Below are 23,758 nucleotides of genomic sequence, written 5' to 3'. Positions count from 1 at the left end.
AAAATCATAAAAGATACTACATCTTCTACAGCTTTAAAACTTGAAATTTGAAGAACCAGCTACACTGGTTCTTCCAGTTTCAAAAGCTTCAGATTTTGTTATGGCATTGAAAATGAAACATCAGCTTCATTTGAACTTTAAATGTTATACAGTGATGTTGTGTGTGACTTCCTTTTGATTCTGTGTGTATGGGGGGGGGGTGATCACTTATTTGGAATAACAATGTTAGTACTGAGGATTTTATGTTCAGATAGCAACTAAAAGTCCTAATAACTAATGACAAGGATGCACATCATTATCTCCACTCTTATTCATTATCTATGTAGATCAGATTATGAAAGAAAGTGGTATCATGCCTGATGTTAGAATTGGAGATGTCAAACTTTACCCTCTGCTTTAATGTAGATGATGTAAACACAAGTGTGTTTAGGAGTACAACATCCTGGAGTTATTTAGTTAGTGAATAATGGAGACTTGCACTTCTAGTTAGTCTCCAGGATTCTAACTAAATTGAATAAAATCTAACAAATTTGTCATGAGAATCCGCAATAAAATGACCGAATCTATGAAAATAGACAGGAGCATAGAAAAATTCAGCTGCATTCTGAATGGAGATCCTATAGAACCAGTAAAATATTTCAGTTGTTTAGGCACAGTTTTTTAGTGGAGATGGCACTTTAAATCTGGAAAGAGACAACAGAATAAGCAAAAGTTGGTATGGTGGGTAGCCAACTGAATAAATTTATATAGAATAAAAGAGAAATTAGTCAAAATACCAAACTAGCAGTATACTGTGTTCAAACCAGTTTCAAGGTATGGATCTGAGAGTTGGGTTAGAAGTAAAGCACTTGATCAAAAAACTAGAGAAATCACAGATATGAGAGTTCTGAGAAAACTCAGGAGAGTGAACTGATGGCATCAATGGCAGAATCATATTACAAATGAAGAAACAGAGCCAATCTGAGGTGATAAGGCCACTAAATAGAATTATTGAAAAAAGGTTACCAGAACAGGTGTTTAATGCCAAGATGGTAGGAAAGAGACCCAGAGGAAGACCAAAGTCTAGGTAGGTTGATTCAGTCAGAGGTGCCTTAGAAGAGCAAAATGTTAGATATGAAAATATTGGAGTGCTCACAAGTAACAGATTTGATTTGGAGGAAAATTGTTGATATGACATTAATAATAGTGTAAACTTGATCATGTGGTGCTGTCATTGTAACCTGGACACCCCTTGGGGATACATATCAGGAAATTGATGATGATGAAAATGATCTATTTGCTATCTTCAGATATTAAATCATGTCAGATGTCATTCAACTTGTTGTGTAACAAAATCTTAAAATATATTTCAACTAACAGCCTCTCAGAGAGAGAGAGAGAGAGAGTTGGGGGAGAAGGTTGACTATAAAGATGTTGAACTCTTCTAATTAAAGAAAAGAGCCAGAATATTTCAACTTTAAAAATTATTATTGGGGAAAGGGGGTAGGATGATAAATATCAATTTCGATGTTACTAACAGATTTTTATCTATTTTAAATTATATCAAAAGACATCAGAAACATTGCTAGAATGCAATCTTTGGGCAGACTCTTAAGGGAAAATACATTTTTCAAACATGAACTGGTTTGGTGTTTAGAAGGTTTTGCCCAGTACCTGTTGAGAACCAATAGTTATGCTGTCAAGCCAGTAACACTGCAATTAATCAGAAGCATAAAAGGCAAATGACAATTCATGCCTTTTAAATATAGTACCACATTAACTCCATGTGCCAAGTCTAAATTTTCATTTACTTTCAAAGCATGTCAAGTTTCAAAAGGTAAACAATTTTTGTCTTCTTAGGTGTAAAATAATAATGGATGTTTTTATTCTTTATGCCAAGATGGTAGGAAAGAGACCCAGAGGAAGACCAAAATGTAGTTAGGTTGATTCAATCAGAAGTGCCTTAGAAGAGCAAAATGTGAAAATATTCATGAATTATTTTTCATGAATTTTGTGATTCTTGGCAAATGGAGTACCACAGTAACTCCATGTGCCAAACCCATAAGCTTTCATTCACTTTCAAAACATCTCAAGTTTCAAAAGGTAAACAATATTTTTCTTCTTAGGTGTAAAATAATAATGGATGTTTTTATTCTTTCATTTAATAATTTTCATTGCAAAGTTGAAGATATGTTGGCTCTTCACTGTTTATGATTTACACACACACACATCAAGTTTTTACTTTCAGCTAATTGAAACTAATTGAAAACACAACTCAGTAATACATTCACAGTAAATATAGAATTAATTAATTAAACACTAATTAAGCTAAACATTTTTTTTGGGGGGGGGGGGAGAAACTTGCACACCTCCGAATCAAAAAATTAGAATAATCAAAGAAAATGTTGAATGATTTACAGTTCTAATTTATTGCATAGAAAATAATTATTACCAAACATGAGTTAGCATCATCTAAATTCATGCACCATTTAAACACATCAAAATGTAATATAAATTATAAGAAACTGTCATTTGAAAATATTCACAAAATTAGAATAATTTTAAACTTCGTTCAAAATATTAGAATATTCCAAATTTTTTCCAATTGGTTTTGAGAAGAGCATATATTTCAGTGGCTGCAGGACTGACTCTTGTGTGAGGAACTGTTTGCGTTTCTACACAAAAAAGGCCAAACTTAAAAGTTTGTAGCTAAGGAATTGAAATGTTCTCAAGCACATGTGAGTAGAATATTGAGACAGCATTCTAATAACTTATTTTCAAAATAATCACTGCAATAGCAGTTGAAAGGTAATAACTACATCAAGAGATGAGACGAGATTGAAGAAAAACCGTTTCCGAAGTGTAAGGTATTTTCACAGGAAATGGAAAGAACTAGGTAGGAATGTTTCTAAATCAAAATGCAGCTTGAGTGTGATGGTGTAAGCAAAGAATGTTGTGGGGTCAAGAGGACTGAAAAAAGGTACTTTTTAGCAATGAAAGTATGTTTTGTGTGTCCCATGGTCATCAGTGATCATGTGTTTAGCATCTTAAGCAAAAAAATTTGATAAAGAATGAATGAAACGTTCAGTGAAATTTGTAACCTCTGTCATGATATGGGCTTGTATGACCACAGGGGATCCAGGTAGGTTGTGTATTGTGTACAAAAGAGTCAATTCAAGTGTACCAAGAAATTCTTAAGCACTTTATGTTACTGGCATCAGAAGATTTTTTGGATGGTGATTTCCTCTTTTAACAAGATTCAATTTCTTGTCACTTTGAAGACCACTACTAGATGGCTCAAAAAAAAGACAAGTCAATGTAATTCCTTGACCTACAAACTCACCAAATTTAAACCCCATTGAGAATTTGTAGGGAATTATGAAGAAATGTCTTCAAGAAGTTTTCCCAAGAGACAAAAATGAACTTGTTTCTAATCTGCAGACTATATGGGCATGTTTTGATTAAAAAAAAAAAAAAAAGATTGTGAACTGCTAGTAAATAATATGCCTGACTATGAATAGCCATAAAAGCTAGGGGGGGGGACAACAAAATACTAATTATCATGTCGTTTCTCTTTGCTTGTAATTTTGTTCATTTATTTTCGTATTATTCTAATTTTGTGAATGTTTTCAAATAAGTTTTCTTATAATTTGTTACATTTTTGTGTGTTTACATGCTATATAATCTACAAAGTATGTAGATTTAGATTATGCTAAATCATATTTGGTAATAATTATTTTATGCAATAATTTAGAATTGCAAATCGTTCAACACATTTTCTTTGATTATTTTAATTTTTTGATTCAGAGGTGTACAACAGTAATAACAGTCCTAGGGCAAACTATGCTTGCCAGAATTAGTGTGATATCAGAACTATTACAATCTGTTTAGCTGAAAAGAGCTGGCCTCTGGGAGAAACTTGGTTATTTAAAATTACAGTCTCCCAGGTGTTTGAATTTATTGTTTTAATTCAAGTCAGCAAAGTAATATGGGTTCAGGCCTCTGAACTTGTGCCAAAAACTACTACAAAGAAGTAACTCAATGTTTCTTCAGTGGATTCACTAGCTAGTTTAGTGTCAAGCTGGACCATTCCACATTTATGAAGTTTGATGCAAAAAATGTAGCTTTGGTATTCATCAGTTCATCCACTTCGGAGTGGCTTTTTTTCATCAACATATGTTAAGGTTGTGTTCATTTGTAAATGAACACACATCAAACCTCATAAATCAGAGTGGCCCAGCATGATGTTGAAGCCAGACACAGAATCCCTTAAGGAACACTGGGCTAATTCTCAGAGGCAATTTGACACAAGGAGTAAGTCAGAGAGTGAGAGCAGTATTCCTGTTATAACTGATTAACAAGTTTTAAACAACTTTCAGATTAAACAGAATCTGATAGTTGTGATATCTTGACATCACAGAATTTTTTTCATGCATCATCAAGTCTTTCCGTGCCTAGTGGCACATAAGGCTGCAATGCTGGTTTTCCATCTGCCCCTCACAGCTGCTCTTGCTTCTGCCCAACTTGTCCATCTTGCCTCCTTCATTTCGGATTCCATCATTCTTCTCCGAGTTAATTTTGGATGACCTCTAGAGCATCTTTCTTCTGGAGCCCAACTCAGTGCTACTTGGGGAATTCTGTTTTTCCCCATGCGAATAACATGTCTGGTCCATTTCCATCTTCTTAGGCGCATCTCTTCATCTAATGACTTGGAGAAGGTTTTCTTTAAAAGTTCCTCATTAGTAATTGTATTTGGCTAGAAGATTTTTAAAATTCTTCTTAAGCACTTGTTTTGGAAAATGTCCAATTTATTACTTTGTGCCTTGGTAAGTTTTCAAGTTTCAGAGCCATATAACAGTACTACTCGCCCAATACATTTATATACACTATTTTCACTTTAACTGTAATATTTGATGCTTTCCATAATTTGTTTAATTACCTGAAACAATTTTGTTCTTTAACAATTCTTTGTAAAATGTCTTCGTCAGTGCCACCTTGTTTATTTATTACTGATCCAAGGTATGTAAAAGTATTAACATCTTCAGTTGTTTCATTTTTTAACTTAATTTCTTTATTTGAGTTTTCATTTATTCGCATGACATTGGTTTTCTTCTTGTTTATATGTAGACCCACAGTTTCTGCGCAGCAGGCAAAGTCATCAGTTTTTAGCTGTAAGTCATTTAACTTGGAGGACAGGAGCACTATGTCACAGCAAAATCGAGGTCTTCCAGTGTGGATGTAAAGTCCCAACATATTCCTCTCTTTTGATGATTAATTGAGTTTTTGATAATCCAATCAATTAAAATTATAAATAATAGACAAGATAGCACAAAACCTGCCTAACTCGAGTTTCAATAATAAAGAAGTCAAAGTTTTCCATCTACTTCCATGCAAGACTTGCCGCCATTATACATATTCTTAATAATTGAGAAATTTATAAGGTATTCCGTATTCTTCTAATATTTTCCAAAGTTTCTATTTACTGAATCGAATGCTTTACTGAAATCGATGAAGTTTAGGTAAAGTGCGGCTTGAAATACATTGTTCGATTATATCTCTAAGAAATATAATTTGGTTGGATAGTTCTGCAACCAAACCTGCTTGTTCTTCTCTTAGTCAATTTTCGATTTCTTTTTTAATCTATTAATTAAAATTTTGGTAAAAACTTATGTGGGAATTGGAAGCAAACTTATTCCTCTCCAATTTTCACACTAGGTCAAATCTATTTTTTGGGGATTTTTATAATTACTGCTTTCCATTGTTCAGGAATTTTTTCTGTCTTCCATATTTCATTGTATAACCTTTGTAATTTGGCAGTAGTTGTGTTAAGATCAGCTTTTAACATTTCGGCATTGATATTATCATTTTCGCATGCTTGGTTAGATTTTAGTGCCTTCAAGGCATCTTTGACTTTGCTCAATGAAATCTCCTCTTCAGAAATGTTCAAAGTGGTTATTACACTAGTTGTAATATTTTGCACCTGTTGAGATCCTGTACATTCATCTACCTTTACATTCAAAGTTTCTTCAAAATAGTCTCTATCTTGCTTCAATTTTGGAGTCAGTCGTCAATAACTTTCATTTTTTGTCTCTAATGGAGGAAGAGATTGCTTTTTTGTTACCATTGATTTGTTTTATAATCTGGCAAAGTTGTCTAATTTGTTAATTTTCTGCAGCATGTTGCACTTCTTTTGCTAATTCATCAATATATTTTCTCTTGTCGGCTCTTGCAGTCATCTTTATGCTTTTATTTAGTTCGTTATAGCGATTGCTATGTACCTTACATAATCGTTCTGAATTTGTATTGTTCATTAATGATTTAATCTTTTTTTCTCTCTTCAATGATCTTCCAGGTTTTTGCAGTTAACCATTCTTTTCTTTTTTCTTCGTTTACCAATTACATCTTCAGCAACTTCATCATATGTATTCCTGAAGTTTTTCCAATATTCTTGTACTTTGTTGTTTTCTACTGTTACATCTTGATTTTCCTCTTATTTCTAATATATTGAATCTATTCTTTATCTCCAAAGCAAACTTTTCTCTTGTTTCTTTAATTTTTAATTTTTCAATACCAAATGCTGTTCTTGAACTTCTTTTCTTTCTTAATACACTTTGAAGTTTTAATTTCAACTTCGTCACTAACAAGAAGTGATCAGAACCAACATCTGCACCACGTTTGACTCTCACATCAAGCATGGATCAATTTGGTTTCTTGTATTGCTGTCCGGTGCAATCCAAGTCAATTTATGTACTCCTTTATGCTTGAATTTTCTTCCTCCAATGACAGAGTTGTTCATTTCACAAAAGGATGCAAACATCATGCCATTTTCATTTCAGTCTCCACAAGCCTCGAAACCTAAGGATTTTTCTTCTACATGACCTTTTACCCACTTTTGCATTAAGATCACCAATGAGTATTATCATATCGTGTTTTGGAATAGAATTTATTACCTTTTGTAGTTGTTCATAAAAGCATTCTTTTATTTTTTCATCTGCATCATTAGTAGGTGCATAAACCTGCACAACAGAAAGTTTAATAAATTTGGAATAGAACCTGGCTTTTATAATTCTCTCGTTTACTGGTTCCCATTCCATCAAGCTTTTGGTTACTTTTGGGTTCAATATTAGTGCAACTCCTTTTTCATGCTTTTCCTCTGATCTGGAGTACAGTATTATTTTGTTGTCTTTAGTTATAAGTCTACCAAAACCAGTCCATCTTCTGAGTTTGCCGATGCCCAAAATGTCTAACTTGTAATTGTCCATTTCATTTGTTACCTGCCTAGTTTTTCCTACCTGGTACAGTATTCTGACATTCCATGATCCAATCTTTAAATTTTTTTGTGGCTTCATAAGTGGTTCTTTCAACTACAAGGGTTCCGAAAGGTTTTCCCCTTGACGTGTCATATATATGTTATCCACATCAGACCAGGCTAGATAACCATCTTCTGGGGGTCTCGCAAATTACGTCTGTTGCCAGGAGCATTTGTTCATCCAGATTTGCAGTTTCCATAATCAAATCATTTTTACAGGGAGGAGTGATTAGCCCTTCGCCCAACTCCCGAAGGGGGCCTGGCTATACCCCCAGTGACTGGGTCTCCATTTATCACCTCTTACAATATGCAGGAGTGCAGTTGGGGTATTCTACTACCTGCCCCAATGCTGGGATTTTCCTGCATCACTTCCCCTGGAATTGTTAACCGAATTGTTGTATAAGTTATGCATCTGGGATTTAGTTTTCTCTCCACATGGAAGATATTCATATCCCATTTTGAAATATTAGTACTTTTTAATTATTATTAAACTGATTCTCTATTTCTGGTTACTGTATGTTGTACATAATGTCAATCACAGGTATTGTTAATGAACAATTAATAAAAAGCTCTCAGGCTCATAAAATCTTAATCAAAAGCAATGATAAAATGTGAATCTAGACTTCTGGACAGAGTTTGTATCTTTTACGTAGAGCATTTCCAAAGATTGTATTATTATTATATATTCAAAATTTCAAAAGACAACATCATTCGCCAACTTTTTTTTATGAAATTGCATTTAATAATTCTGTGAAGGTTTCCAAAAAAGTGTTTTGCTATGCACAGTTTTCTACAAGGTTTGTCTTTAATTTTAAAAAATTTTTTGGCATGAAGTTGACATTTTAGCTTGTTAGGTCAGTTGCTGATACACCAAGCATGCATACTATGGCTGATGCTCATCACCCATCACAGTTTTTAAAACTGAGTAATCAATGTGATTAGATTTTTGTCTTTGTTTCACTACATTGCAAAAAAAAAAAAAAAAAAAAAAAAAACCCTATGGATTTCCATTAGTATCATCAAAACCATATGTTAATTTCAAGTAAACTTGCTACATGGCATCTCTGGAGTCCCAGAATTAATTTTGCAGGCTATTCTGCATTACACACTCTACAAATGTATTTTCATGGTCATTTCTATATGGTTTGTTTCTTGTCCTGCAGAAAGGAAATTTACTTTTGTATGAGAGTTTCTGGCTCACCTTCAGTTTAGAAAGTCCATTTAAGATTTCTTGCATCATGACAAGAATTGAACTTTGGTCTTTTCCAGTTTAAGGGGGCAAGTCATGTCATTTTTCTGTTTGTTCTTGTAGGTGTAATTTTTTTTCAGAAGAGCTTAAACATTTGGCAGTGAAATTTTTGCAAAATCATTCTCCAGCAGATTGGGGAAAGCATTGAAATGAATTTGGGATAATCTCAAGTTAGTTTGATTCTTTTTTTTTTTTTTTTTAGGTCATAACTCTTGAATGTATTGACATCAGACTTGTAGAATTTAAAAATAAATGATCCTGTTGTTTTCAGAGTTAACTTAGTTGTTAATTCAGAAATTTTCTGAAACTACAGTTTTTTGTCACTCCTGTAATTGATCATCATCATCAAATTCCTGCCATATACCCTCAAGGGGTGTACAGGATATGATAGTACTACATGAAAAATTTACATCATTACTAACTTCCTATCTACAATTTTACTCCAAATCAGTCTGTTACATGTCAAAACTCCAACATTACCAGATCTTATATTTCTATCATCTAAGGCACTTTGTACTGTATCAATCCACCTATGTCTTGGTCTTCCTCTGGGTCATTTTCATTGACTTCCTCTTGAATGTAATGACATCAGACTTGTAGAATTTAAAAATAAATGATCCTGTTGTTTTCAGAGTTAACTTAGTTGTTAATTCAGAAATTTTCTGAATTAACAACTTGAAGAGAACACTTGTTTTGCTAATTGTTCCTCGCCCATTCTGTTTAAGTGATCATACCACCTGAGATTCGCTCTGCTAACGCATTCCTGGATGCTGACAATGTCAAGTTCTTTCCTAATATCCTCATTTTTAATATGATATTGCCATTGATGCCATCTGTTCATACCTCTAATCTTTCTCAGGACTTTCATATCTGTGGTCTCTAGTATTTGGTCAAATGCTTTACTTCTGACCCAGCTCTCAGATCCATGAGTTAAAACTGGTTTGAACACTGTCTTGTATACAGCTAATTTAGTGTTCTGACTAATTTCTCTTTTATTCCATATGAATTTATTCAATTGACTTCCTACCATACCAGCTTTGTTGATTCTGTTGTCTATTTCCATATTTAATTTATAATCTTTACTAAAAATCGTGCCTAAGTAGCTGAAATGTTTTACTTGTTCCACAGGTTCTCCATTCACAACAGAGTTGACATTTTCAATGATTCTGACTATTTTCATTGTCTTTGTCTTTTTATTGCTGACCTTCATACCATATCTCTTACAACGGTTATTCAATTTAGTCAGAGAATCTTGCAGACTTGTAGCGGATTTATTTAGAAGTATAACATCGTCCGCTTAAAGCAAAGAGCTGACATTAACATCTCCAATTTTGATATCATGTTTAATACCACTTTCCTTCATAATGTGATCTATATAGATAATGAATAACAGAGGGGATAATATATATCCTTGTCTCACACCAGATTTAACATTAAACCATCTTCCTGTTCTTCCTTCAATTCTAACTGCTGACTTACAACTCAAATAAAGACTAAGTATTGTTTGATATAATGCCCCATTGACACCATATAATTGTAGCGTATTGAATAGCTTCTCTCTTGGCACCTTGTCATGTGCCTTTTCCAAATCGACAAAACTTAAATACAAATCTTTGTTATATTCCCAAGATTTCTCCACTATTTGTCGTAAAGTGAAGATCTGATCCTGACATCCTCTATTTGACCTGAATCCAGCTTGTTCTTCACCAAGCTTTTCTTCCACAATTCTTCTCAACCGTTACTCAAGTATACTTGCATATATCTTACCATGAACACTCAATAGGGATATACCTCTGTAATTCTCACATTCAGTTTTATTTCCCTATTTATATATAGGTACTATGAGAGCTCTACTCCAATCATTGGGAATTCGTCCCTCTGTCCAGGCATTCTGAACTATGCAGTAAAGCCACTGTAAGACTTTTATACCACCATATTTCAGCATTTCTGGTCGAATATCATCTACTCCTGCTGCCTTTCCACATTTCAAGCCTTTGATGGCTTTTTCTACTTCAAGAATGGATATGTATTCCTGACTGCATGCCTGGTCAGTGTTTTTTATCACTGTGCTGTCATCACTGCTTGTTTCATTTAGAAGTTTTTCAAAGTAATTATTCCATACTTCGAGGGTATCTTTTTCTCCTGTTTTCATTTCACCTTTATCATCTCTAATTCCTTTTACAGCACTCTTTCCTCCATTCCTAAGCTTCTTCAACAACCTCCAGAATATTTTGCCACCTTCTTGATATTTATTTTCTATATTCTTGCCAAAGTCCTCCCATGACTTTTGTTTAGCTACTTTTACACATTGTTTAGCTTTGTTACATTTGTCTCTGTATTCTCTAAGAGCACAAGCTGACTTATTTGTCAGGAACTTGTCAAACAAATCAGAATTTGTCAGAATCTTACCAGGAATACTTGGTAGAGAAAATTTCTCTAATTCTCATATTCAGTTTTATTCTCCCTTTTTTATAGATGGTGCTATAAGATGGTACTCGAATCATCCGAAATTCAACCCTCTGACCGGAACCTTCTGAATTATACAGTATATTCACTGTAAAACTTTTATACTTTTTTTTTAGCAATCTAGTGGTTTTTAAGAATCTAGTTTTTATTTGTTAAGTGGCCTTTGCTAAGGTTAGGTCTATTAGGAAAACCTTGGAAAATTTTGTCAGAAAACCATGACCAAATGAAAAAAACTATTCCATATAGTAGTTTTGCAACATATCTTTGTAATCATACCAGGTTCCCTATTGAGGGAAAATAAACTATTCACTATTATTTACATGCAAGGATTCCAGTATTACCATAAGAGTCTCTGGAGGAATACTAAAAAAAAAAAAAAAAAAAAAAAAAATGCAGATCTGGTGTCCCAGGGCTTTAATCCAGTTAGCTTTGAATGACTATGACACTGCAAACATATTCAAATTTGAGACTCTGCTTCTGCATAAGAAGTAGTGAAATTCACGTAAGGTACTAGCATCAGCTAGTGTTCTGCACACTGCATGGAATGTGAGACACAGTCTCATCAGAAAGCACATTGGATGTATTGTGTTCTTCTTTTGCTTTATATTGCCCACTTTATAATGCTCTTTTGACAAGAATGAAACATTGCCCATTAATTAACATTTTTACTCTATTTACATTGTGAATGAGATTTGCATTTAGTGATCATGTTATCTACATATGAAGAGGGAAAATGTATTTTCTTTCCTCCTCTTCCCCAATATATTTGGCTAGTAGATTATTTTCATTATTTGTTAATGTTCTTAAACATGGTCTGTTTTCTGTCTTTCTTATGGTATATGTCAGGTATTTTCAGTAAATGTAGATGAATGTTGGAGATTTCAGATAACACTATATATACTGCTCAAAACAATTAGGGAATATTTTAGTTTTCTTGTAAATTATAAAATTATAAAAATAGTTTACAAATGTAACACAATTTGTAATAAATATCTTGTCAATTACACCCTATCCATAAGTAAGACATATTTATTCATCTATAAAGTACCCAATAGTTATAATTATTGGCAGAAATTTATAATTATCAGACAGAAACTAAAATATTCCCTAATTGTTTTGAAAAGTGTAATATTTAATTCACTATACCTTTGTAGGCAGATAATGCTATAAAACAAATTATTTGCGATGCTTTAGAAGTTTAGTGATTTAATACAATAAATGGATCCTCCTGTATTTCATCTGGTTACTAAGCTGATCAATTTGTTAATTACTACTTGAAAGCAAATAGAAGTTAATTTTTTAAGTTTTTATAAGGTGCAGTCTCAAATATGTGATTGGTACTGAATTATAACAGCATAATTTAAATATATATATATATATATATATATATATATATTAAGCATCACTTGGCATATCCTTTTCTCAAAACGTGATGTTTAATGAAGTACTTGGCTTCACTTCTGTCAACTAATTCATTAAAGAAGGAATAGAAATTATTTTTACCTCCATGCAAGCTCAGTGGATATGGCAATTTCACAAACTATTTAAGTATAGTACATGTGGTTCAGAATTGGCCAATTAAGATTGCTTCAGGTGATCTGCTAGTACACAGTTTAATATCATACTACAGCAGAAGAAATATGAAACATCATGTTTTCATTATTGGTCACTTCTTTCTGACTGCATCTCATTATTTAGAAAAGAATTTTATAAAATTCATTATAGCTTATCAATGAACATTTTGATTTAAGAATGAAGAAAGAATGAAGCAACAGTTTGTAGAAACCACAACAAAATTAAAACAGCAGGAACAAATGTACGAGATGCTGCGGTCGCGAACTCAAGAAAAATTAGACAGGTAAGATGTTATAATTCCCTCATTTTAATAGCCATAACATCATTTATATACAGTTCACTTGTGAATGAAATAATTAATTATATAAATAGCATAACCATTATGTGAACTGAGTGCTATTATAATAACAGAACTGAAAGAAATTCTTTGCTTTTCCATATTTACTAAAACTATTGCAGTCTCTCCATAAAATATACATGCTATTGCAATTAAAGAAGTGTGTGCTAGTTTTTCTTGTATTTATCCAAGTATTAATTCGGAAATTTTTTATTCCAGTTAATAATATGAATGTGATTAGTTTTTAATTATATTTATCCTGCAGTAATCATTCAGTATTTTTATATTTTAAATAAAAGGAAAATCACTTGTTTTCTGTGATATTATTTTACTTAATAGTAATGTTTGGTATTAGAAATGCACTTTTCCTGCATGAAAAGAGATGATATTACTTGTTATATGTTTCATGTGTAAAATATAATTGCATGTTATACATAAAATAATCCAGGAGTATGCAGAATACACTTGACTACTAATTTTGATTTGATTTTGGTACTTAAGTTTGACTTTTTATTGTAGCTGCAGTGGCATTCTGTAATAGTAAAATTATTTTTAATGCAACAGAATGATTCCTTAAAAATGTTTATAGGAAACAGTGAATATTTTGTCATGATAAAAATAAATCATTTGAATTTACAGAAATCATAAAGAAAATATTTTCTGAGGGAAGTATGAAAACTGAAGAGTATTTTAATTTACTTGGCATTTATTCAAGTAATAATGTTCAGGTGCTCGAAAATTAGGATATTTTTCTTTCAGATTTCCCTCACATTTGCTTCTTCTTTTCTTTTCTTTTTTTTTTTTTTTTAATTTTCCTGAAACTTGGCAATTTGGTTGCTTGTCTGACTTTTTTTAAGCTAACTTTTGAAAATTAGTATTATTGCATATTAAACAAAATACATAATTTGTTTTCTTTACTATTTCTTAAAGTTGAAAATGCTTCAGTTTTCATTGCATGTATGAATGAGTTCAGTATTATATGCTTTATACAGCGAATGCTACATTTTTTAGACAGTGTCAAAAACATATACTCGAAACAAGGTCCCCAGTGTTTTCGTCAAGGAACACAAGGGTGAACAATGCAAAGTCAGATACTGGAACAAATCCCAGAATACATCCCAGCTCAACATCAGCAGATGTTGAGCTGGGATGTATTCTGGGATTTGTTCAAGATTGGTGCTGTTAATGTAATAAGCATCAATAGAAAAGAAATGGGACTAGCAGAAGAAAGCAACAGATACAAAATGTTATATTCAGGCAATAACAATTCAGGAAAAGGAGTAGCTATAGTATTCAACACTAAATATGAGGATATTCTTCTTGAATGGCAGGCAATATCAAGTAGAGTGATGTCAGCAAATATCAGAATAGGGAACTCGACAGTGAGACTTATTTGTTCCTGTGGTCCTACAGAAGATTCTACTAAGGAAGAAATGGAGAAATTTTTCGAGGCACTAGAGAAGATAACTGACACAATCAAAAAAGAAAAGTTGGTTCTTGTTGGAGATCTAAACATCAGAATAGGAAATGATTACCAGGCATACAGAAATGTTTTGGGGAAATTTGGAGAAAAGAGCAAAGCTAATAATAATGGTAAATGCTTGCTGGATTTCTGTTTAGGAAATGGACTAGTTATTACTAACATCAGGTTACAACATAAAAATGTGCACAAATTCATGTGGAGAGAAGAGGCAAGAAATAAGAAGTCTCATTGACTATGTTATAGTTGATAGTGATGTTTTCCCACATTTGGGACAAAAGAGTTTGCAGAGGATTTAGTTTTGAGCAGGATAAAATTGAATTTCATATTGAGAAGAGTTTTATAAGAAAGTTTTGAAATGAATCAAAGTTGAGTAGCTTTCACAGGTGAACTTTAGACTCAAATATACAAACACCATTCAAGAAAAAATGAGAGTTTGAAAACAAGAACTAAACCTTGGAGAATCAATGGCAAATCCTGAAGAAAGCATTGATTGATTTAGCCAGAGAAGCACATGTAGTGAGGTTTTCTGTAAGGATAGAAGAATTAGAACTCTCCATGAATATATTTAGGAAGTTAAAGAAGCAGTAGGAAAAGAAGAAAGCATATTGAAAGTTCCTGGCAAGTAAGACAGCTTGTGCTCTTAGAAAATACAGAGATAAATGTGAGAAAGCAAAGCACTGTAAAACTAGCTAGCTAAACAAAAGCCTTGGGGATATTTTGGTAAGAACATAGAAAATATCATGAGGAAGAAAATATTCTGGAGGCTATTGAAAAAGTTGAAATGGACTCCCAATAGGAATGCACTCAAGACTACATATCCATGCTTGAAGTAGAAAACGGTATCAAATACCAAAGTCCTCCAATATGGAGGTATAAAATTTTTACAATGGCTGTACTGCATAATTCAGAAGGCCTTCTCAGAGGGTCAAATTCCAGATAATTGGGAAATAAAACTGAATGCGAGAAATTAAGAAGTATTTCCCTTCTGAATGTTCCTGGTAAGAATTATGGAAGGGAAGCCTAAAGAACAAAAAGCTGGGTTCAGGCTAAACAGTTGTTGTCAGAAGCAGATGTTCACTTTAAGATAAGCAGTTGAGAAATCATGGGAATAAAAATTCTACTTATCATTTGTGAATATATTTCTTAAATATTAATTGTCTGATTTTCATAGCATTGTAAAATTGCTTCATATTTTCATGCTCTGCTTTGCTATATTCAATTTGCAGTGCAAATGCTGAAATTGAAAATACCAAGAAATCTGTGGAAGCTGAACTGGCAGCTCTCAGAGCACAGCTTAAGAAGTCGGAAATGAAGATAACGAGTTTAGATAAAAGTTTGGAGCAGAAAGTAAGTATTCTTTTAATTAAAATTTTGTTTACTAAGCTTTTGAAAAATAATATATGTTTGTATTTCCAATGTTAGAAATAAACCTTATACATTGCTAGCTTCAGTTTAGCAGAATTTCATTTGAAAATTAAATGCCTTATATTTGGATAAAGTAGTTCTGTTAATATATCAGGATGATATTCTTCTTAATTGGAATATCAGCATGGTATACTAAATGTTAATGAATATAGATACCTATTGTTGTTTGTGTAGTTAGCATTCTGTTATCTAGCATTTATCCAATTGCTTGTCTTGTTTTTAGCTAAGTGGATAGCATTTATCCAATTACTTGCCTTGTTTTTCCACTTTCTAACTTAACAGGCTGTAAAGATTGTTCAAAGAGGTAGTAATTTATGAGTAGGTTCTCTGTTACTACTCCAGTTGTTTTTTAATAATTCTTTGAATCCTTTAATTTATGAACAGTAACAAACGTAAAATATATATAAAATATATCTAAATATAATATATAGATTAAAATAAATATATAGATCTTTATTTTAATCTTTGTGCATCTTCAGCAGGGGAACCTTCCTCTTTTTATGCTCTGATTTGTTTATAATTTTGATTGCTTTGCTTTTAATTAGTTATTTTACATTAATAATCATGTATTATATTTTTCTGTTAACTATTTATGATCTTAATGTTATTGAACTTAGGAGTAGGAGATATTTATGTGAAACTCTCAGTGGTTTATTTTGAATCGTGGTACAGTTGAATCTCAATACAACAAGCATCCTAATAATTAAGTTGTTCACTCTAACAACTATCAAAATGTCTTGATTGAAAAATAGGCAAAATGATTATCAAGAAAATTTACCATAGCAAAGTTTTGACTATAACAAACTATTCCTACAGTTTCTACATGTTGGCTATAGTGAGTATATTACATTAGCTCATTGGCTAAATTGGGTTGTCTTGGCTGTTGTTGGGCTGATGTTCTAAGGATGCAAGCTTCCCAGGTTTGGGGCAGTCTCATGTACTCAAATTTGGGAAGCTTGCATCCTTAGAACATCAGCTCAACAATAGCCAAGACTACCTAATTTAGCCCACTAGGGGCCACTTTTAGGACTCTAGGACCAATGCTAGTTGCCTTCTTCAGCCTTATTTGCTCGTTGTTAGTGCCTGCATGCACATATCATAGTTTTATGTTCCCAGAAAATAGCAATGTAACATTGCCAAAATATAGGAAGGTATTGATTCAAGTTTTTAATTAATATTTTAGTATACATTGTCATTTCCTAAAAAAAAATTAAAGTTGTGTAACAAATGTAAAAGTTTATTAAGTTAAGGGGATAATAAAACCCTCATTATTTTAAAGCTGGATACGAAACTCAGAGATAGAAATCTAAGAGTTTCATGCCAAAGAACTATCGGCAAGTCCAAACGTAAGTCAACACCTGGGTGGTACAACACTAGGGCAACTCGGAGCAAAGATGGAGCAAGCTCCATCACTATCCTTAATATTTTCTCATAATGTAAAACGCAGCTCCTAGGAGATGTATTACATTACATTATGAGAAAATATTAAGGATAGTGATGGAGCTTGCTCCACTTTTGCTCAGAGTTGCCCTAATGTTGTACCACCCAGGTGTTGACTTATGCTTGGACTCGCCGATAGTTCTTCGGCATGAAACTCTTAGATTTCGATCTCCGAGTTTTGTATCAGACTTTAAAATAATGAGGGATTTATTATCCCCTTAACTTAATTTTTGCCGCCGCAAAAAATAGCCTCTTGGCTCTTTATCGTAGTAAAAGTTTATCTACAAGAATTAAAATGGTGGATGAAGTTTATGGTTTGCAGACAGCATATTTGTGGTTTCATTTTATAAGTGAATTCGTCAACTGTTCATCTTATCCAAGAATGGTTCAGGTCATCAATATCTTAGGAATACTTGTCCTGAGAGTATGAATCTGATTCTTTCAAATTAGATGTAAATCTTGAGTATCTTAATCTTCCAGATTAGTATATGAATTTTCCCTGCCTTTGTACATAAACTGAAATGTTGAAAGAAAAATTAACTGCTGAATTGGACCAGATTGGTCATTGGTACAGATTGCATATATTTAGTGAACTGTGAACTTAAATATGTATGCATTAAGTGGCATTAATTTAAGAAAGTGTAACATTCTGAAAATTAACATTCATTGGAATGTTAATTATGGATATAAAAATATATATATAATTTCATACTCTCACAGTTCTTTCTTACTTTAAGTATCTCCCATCATTGTTTGTGCAATTGTATTTTTCGTGTCCTTGCTCTATAACATACATTTGACTAGTCCATGGGGGTTTGCTACAAACATCAAATACTACAATTTGCCTATAGCACCAATTTGTTCAGATCAACCTGCAAGAATAGAAAATCCTTTATCACCCTTCCTAACATTACATCATCAGCAAGTAATTATTACTCTCTAGATCATTTCCGATATCAGTGATATATGAGTTAAATGCAATGACGCAAGAACCCCATGATTACTCCACTGGTCATTACCCCTCTTAGACTCTGGATCTCCATTATTCTCTGATACCTATTGGTCATTCAATCACTTTCTATGTCACAAGCCTATTTTGCATAACAACCTTTGAGGTTATGCAAAATAGGCTTGTGACATAGAAAGTGATTGAATGACCAATAGGTATCAGAATCCCCTTTGGAATTCTGTCGAATGCCTTGTTAGAATTCAAGTGTTGTAGTATATCCCCTTTATTGAGCTCTGCAACCATCATCATCAGTTTCCTGATATGTATCCCCAAGGGGTGTTCAGGTTACTATGACATCACTACATGATTAAATTTACATTATTAATCTCCTGTCAACAATTTTCCTCCAAATCATTCTTTTACTTGTGAGTACTCCAATATTTTCATATCTAAAATTTTGCTCTTCTAAGGCACTTCTGACTGAATCAACCCACCTTGATCTTCCTTTGGGTCTCTTTCCTACCATCTTGGTATTAAACACCTGTTTTGATAACCTTTTTTCACCTATTCTATTTAAGTGGTCATATCACCTCAGATTGGCTCTGTTTACATATTTTTGAATGTTAATAATGTCAAGTTCTTTCTAATATCTTCATTTGTAATATGATTCTGCCATTGATGCCATCGGTTCACTCTCCTAAGTTTTCTCAGAACTCTCAGATCCATAACTTAAAACTGGTTTGAACACTGTCTTGTATACTGCTAGTTTTGTATTTTGGCTAATTTCTCTTTTCTTCTATATAAATTTTTTCAGAAATTTCATAGAAATTTATTCAGCTGGCTACCCACCTTACCAACTTTTGCTTATTCTGTTGTCTATTTCCAGATTTAAAGTGCCATCTTCATCAAAAAACTGTGCCTAAACAACTGAAATATTTTACTGGTTCTATAGGATCTCCATTCAAAATGCAGCTGAAGTTTTCTATGCTCCTGCCTATTTTCATAATTTAGGTCTTTTTATTTCTGATTTCCATGCCATGTTTTGTTACAGCTGTTATTCAGTTTAGTTAGAGGATCCTGGAGACTTGCACTAGATTTGTTTAGGAGTACAACAACATCATCTGCATAAAACAAAGAGATAAGTTTTACATCTCCAATTTTTATATCGGTCTAATGCCACTTTCTTTTATAATGTGATTCATATAGATGATGATTAAGAGTGGAGATAATGTGCATCCTTGTCTTACCCCTGATTTTACATCAAACCATCTTCCTATATTCCTTCAATTCTAACTGCTGACTTACAACTTAAATATAGACTATGTATTGCTCTGTATAATTGTGTTTTCAAAAGCTTTTCTCTGGGCACCTTGTCGGATGCCTTTTCCAGATCTACAAAACTTAAGTACAGATTTATGCAAGTGTACTTGAAAAGAAGTTGAGGACTACTTGATTTAAAATGAATATCTGATCTTAATGATCTCTATTTGGTCTGAACCCATCTTGTTCATCCCTAAGTTTCTCTTTCACAATCTTTCTCAACTTCTTTTCAAGTATGCTTGCATAAATCTTACCTGGAACACTTAGTAGAGAAATTCCTCTTTGATTCTCACATTCAGTTTTATTTCCTTTTTTATAGATGGGTACTATGAGAGCTCTAACCCAATCATTGGGAATTCAACGTTCTGACCAGGCCCTCTGAATCATGCAGTGTACCCACCTGCAAAACATTTATACCCCCATACTTAATTTCTGGTTGAATATCATCTACTCCAGCTGCCTTTCCACATTTCAAGTTTTTGATGGGTTTTTTTATCTCAAGTATTGATATGTACTCCTCTTTGCATTACTTTTGAAAATTTTCTAGTATAGTTCTGACACTGCTTGGTTCATTTAACAGTCTTTCAAAATATTTACTCCAGAATCTAGGATATCCTTATCTTCAGTTTTTATGTCACCTTTATTGTCTTTGATTCCTTTTACAGCTCTTTCCTCCATTTCTAAGCTTCTTCAATAGCTTCCAGAACATTTTTTCTCCTTCCTGATATTTATTTTCAATATTCTTACCAGTCTTCCATGACTTTTGTGTTTAGCTACTTTTACACATAGCTTAGCTTGCTTACATTTTTCTCTGTATTCTTTTAGGGCATCTGCTGACTTATTTGATAGGAACTTTTGGTATACTTTCAGGACTGCTTCTTTAACTTCTTGTGTAGTAAAAGCTGCTCAACTTTAATCATTTTAAAAAGTTTCTTACATACTGTTCTTTTCAATGTGATATCCATTTTTATCCTGCTTAGTACTAAGTAATGATCGCTTCCAGTTTCAAATCCTCTGTACACTCTTGTATCCAGAACAAGCATTGAAGATATCACTATTAACAATTGGCATACATCAGGGGTCTTCAACCTTTCAGACAGTGTGGGCCGCATTAAAAATTTTATGTAAAGTATCAAATTCAAAAGTATCTTGTGAATCTGGAAAGCATCTTACAATTCTAAATACAGCAGTATAGCATAGTGGCCCACGGGCTTCATCGAAATTATTTTTTATTTAATCACGTTTTAATGTTAAGTAGTTTTTTTTTCAAAATGGCTGGCAGGCCACGGCAAAGAGCTCCGTTAGCCATGCGTTGAAGACCCCTGACATACATAGTTAATGAGGATTTTCTTATGTAAAATGAGCATTACTAACACCATGTTGAAACATGGTGTTAATAATGACTAGTCTGTGTCCTGAACAGAAGTTTAGTAAATACAATTTTTATTAGCTTTGCCCTTTTCTCCAAATTTTTCCGAAATGTTCCTGTATGCTTGGTGGGATTCCTTTCCCACTCTACTGTTCAGATCTCCAAGAAGGACCACTTTTTCCATTTTCTTTATGTCAGCTTCCTGTTCTGATGATTCAAAAAAAAAATTCCTCCACATCTTCCTTGGGAGAACCTTCTGTGGGACCATAAGCACAAATAAGTTTCATTGTCCTCTCCATTTTGAAGTTTGCCCACATAACTCTACTTGAAACTGCCTTCCAATCAAGAAGTTTATCTTCATGTTTGGTATTGAATACTATTGCTATTCTTGTCTTCTTTATCTCAGTAATGCCAATTATGTCCACATGGTACTTTTCCAATGCTTCTGCAAGTTCATTTTCCTTTCCATTTATACTCCTTATATTGATGGTTACTATCTTCAGCTCTTCTGATGTTGGGTTTATTCTTCATCTTCTAGATGTTGAGTTGGAGCTTGTTCCAGTAACTTTCCACTGTTTGCCCTAGCTCCCTGACAAAAATGGCAGGGGGCTTGTTTAACTAGGCGATGTCCCATCCAGCATGAAATCTCATGTTGTACCATCATATGCATTTGTGATTTAAGCCAATAGAGAGTACAGTTTTGTTGGCTAAGTTTCAAATTGCCAGCCCATCCTCATTCATTCTTCAACCATTCTGTTATAAAATATAAGCAAATTACTGAAGTAAGACATTCCGTTAAACTCTTGCTATCCTCTATTGAGGATTAAGGTGCTATCTGCCCACCTCTGGATTCGAATTAGTCTTCACAAATAGCTCAGTTATTTAAGTGTCTTATTTATCCATTTAACTCCAGTATGACTTATTCTTCTGACTTCATCTGTAGCCTCCAATGCACTGCTGGTGCTCTATAGTAATATAGTGTTTCATGCCAAGGCATTGCTTCAAGTTGCCTTCTAAGTGTGTAATGATGACTTCCTTTATAGTTCTTTGTATATCCTTTGTTTTCTTTCCAAAATTCTCACATGATTTAGAATATAGTTTCCAAGTTGGGTGGGGTGGGGGGTGAAATAACTATTTGAGTGCACATTAAAAAAAATAATATATAAATGTCATGATATATTTTGAACTTGATCGAGTTCCTTAAAGCTTTTCCACCATATACTTAATTTGTGGTCTTAATTATTATCTGTAGAACATTAGAAATACCAAACTGCTTATTTATTCTGTTCCATCATAAATTTTCCTGATTGTTCTCTCTCCCTCCCTCACAATGATAATAAATGAACATATTCAACTTTATAATTAAAAAATGTGATTATTTATTTACTTTATTTCAGACAAAGGAAAACACTGAGCTCTCTAATCTTGTTGATGACCTGGTTGCAAAGGTTGGAAAACCCTAAGGACCAAATAATCTGTCCGAGCATGGTACCTATTTATGTAGGAATAAATATACTAAAAATAAAGATCCACTGTTTATAGTACCATGTTGACCACTTCTAGGAGAACACTTTGTTTTACAGCAGCCATTAGGTCTCATAGACAGTTCAGTGCTGAGACACATTGCACACATCCTTGAGTAAATTTTCAGTCCTGTGATCTCCCATATGAAATAACTGTTTATAACAGTTTTAAAATTGTTTCCAGCTTTGGGCTTCTGTAAATAACAACAACAATATGTAAATGAGTTTAATCTGTTATGTGCAATGGAAAACGGTGTGTCTTCACTTTTTTATTTTTTTATTTATTTTTTTTTTTTTATGTTGACAGTTTGATATATACACAGTGAAAACAAATTCATTCCTAAACAGTTTAAAGAATATATTTCATATGCCAAAAATTCTGAGGACTTTGTAATTAAAAATAATTCTGCCACTGGAATGACGAGTCAGCACTTCAGCCTGAAAAGGTGAACATCTTTACTGTGTGGGCTGTTTTAGCACATTTATGTATACATATACTTACTTCACAAGGATAAAAGGCAATATCTGATTTTTCAGTTCTATAATTTGTGTGATTGTTTCTTTGTAATGAAAGTTTAGTATATGGATTTAAAAAAAAAAATAATAAATTTTACAGTATTTTTAGAAATGTTTGCAATATTTCTATTTGAAAGCATGATACATTTGTTATTCATTCTTTTCTTGCTGCTGCTGATACAGCAAATAATTTGCTATGGAATACTTCTGTGTCACTAATCTTAGCTTTGTTATATAAATATGGTTATTTTTCTTTATAGCAATGACACTCCAGAAAAAGAAAGTTTAAACTTATTATTATTCCTCATTTTTACATTCTAAAGAGCATAACTTGATTTTAAAAAAAAAAAAAAAATGTGAAATATATATTTAAATTTGTTTGCTATTTTACCATTGGTAAACAGTTTCCTTTTGCTGTAGTTACTGATTGCAACTGATACACTGAATAAAAATGCTGTATAGAATGTTTTATATCTTGAACTTGTTTTTGTTTTTGATATGATCAAGATATATAGAGACATGATTTCATTAAAATGTATAAAGAAACTATAAGAGCTTGTTTTAGCAATAAGTTCATTTTAGATGGAATCTCTTATAATGAAAAGTACATTTTTTAAATTCATAAACTGATATTATGATGAATAATTTATTGTGTAAGATTACACTGTGTGTTTTTGCTTCTTTTCCTCATGCTTCCTTTGAGGAAACTGAGGACGCTAAATCACTTAAAATAATGTCATTCACATTAAAGCATTGTGATAATCATGCAAAACCATTTTCCTTTATGATTTAGATTTCTTTTAAAAAAAATAATGTTA

General features: G+C 32.7%; 1 protein-coding gene across 3 annotated transcripts in view; it reads left to right on the top strand.

The window, feature by feature from the left end:
- The window catches only part of LOC150107309 (transforming acidic coiled-coil-containing protein 3-like), a 319,360-nt gene extending 295,949 nt beyond the window's left edge, over positions 1 to 23,411 (top strand). For all 3 annotated transcript variants that reach the window (XM_090391174.1, XM_090391175.1, XM_090391176.1), the window contains 3 exons: positions 12,755 to 12,861; positions 15,625 to 15,745; positions 22,299 to 23,411. In XM_090391174.1, the coding sequence (XP_090247300.1) occupies positions 12,755 to 12,861; positions 15,625 to 15,745; positions 22,299 to 22,364 (294 nt within the window). In that variant the 3' untranslated portion in view covers positions 22,365 to 23,411. The remainder of the gene's footprint in view (positions 1 to 12,754; positions 12,862 to 15,624; positions 15,746 to 22,298) is intronic.
- Positions 23,412 to 23,758: the final 347 nt, after the last annotated feature.

This window comes from Typopeltis vanoorti, chromosome 4 (genome assembly GCF_054136105.1).
Source record: "Typopeltis vanoorti isolate ZY-2024b chromosome 4, IOZ_Tvanoo_1.0, whole genome shotgun sequence".
Classification (NCBI taxonomy): domain Eukaryota; kingdom Metazoa; phylum Arthropoda; class Arachnida; order Uropygi; family Thelyphonidae; genus Typopeltis; species Typopeltis vanoorti.
The sequence above is the reverse complement of the archived record's forward strand: the minus strand, read 5'-3'. Positions and strand labels throughout refer to the sequence as shown.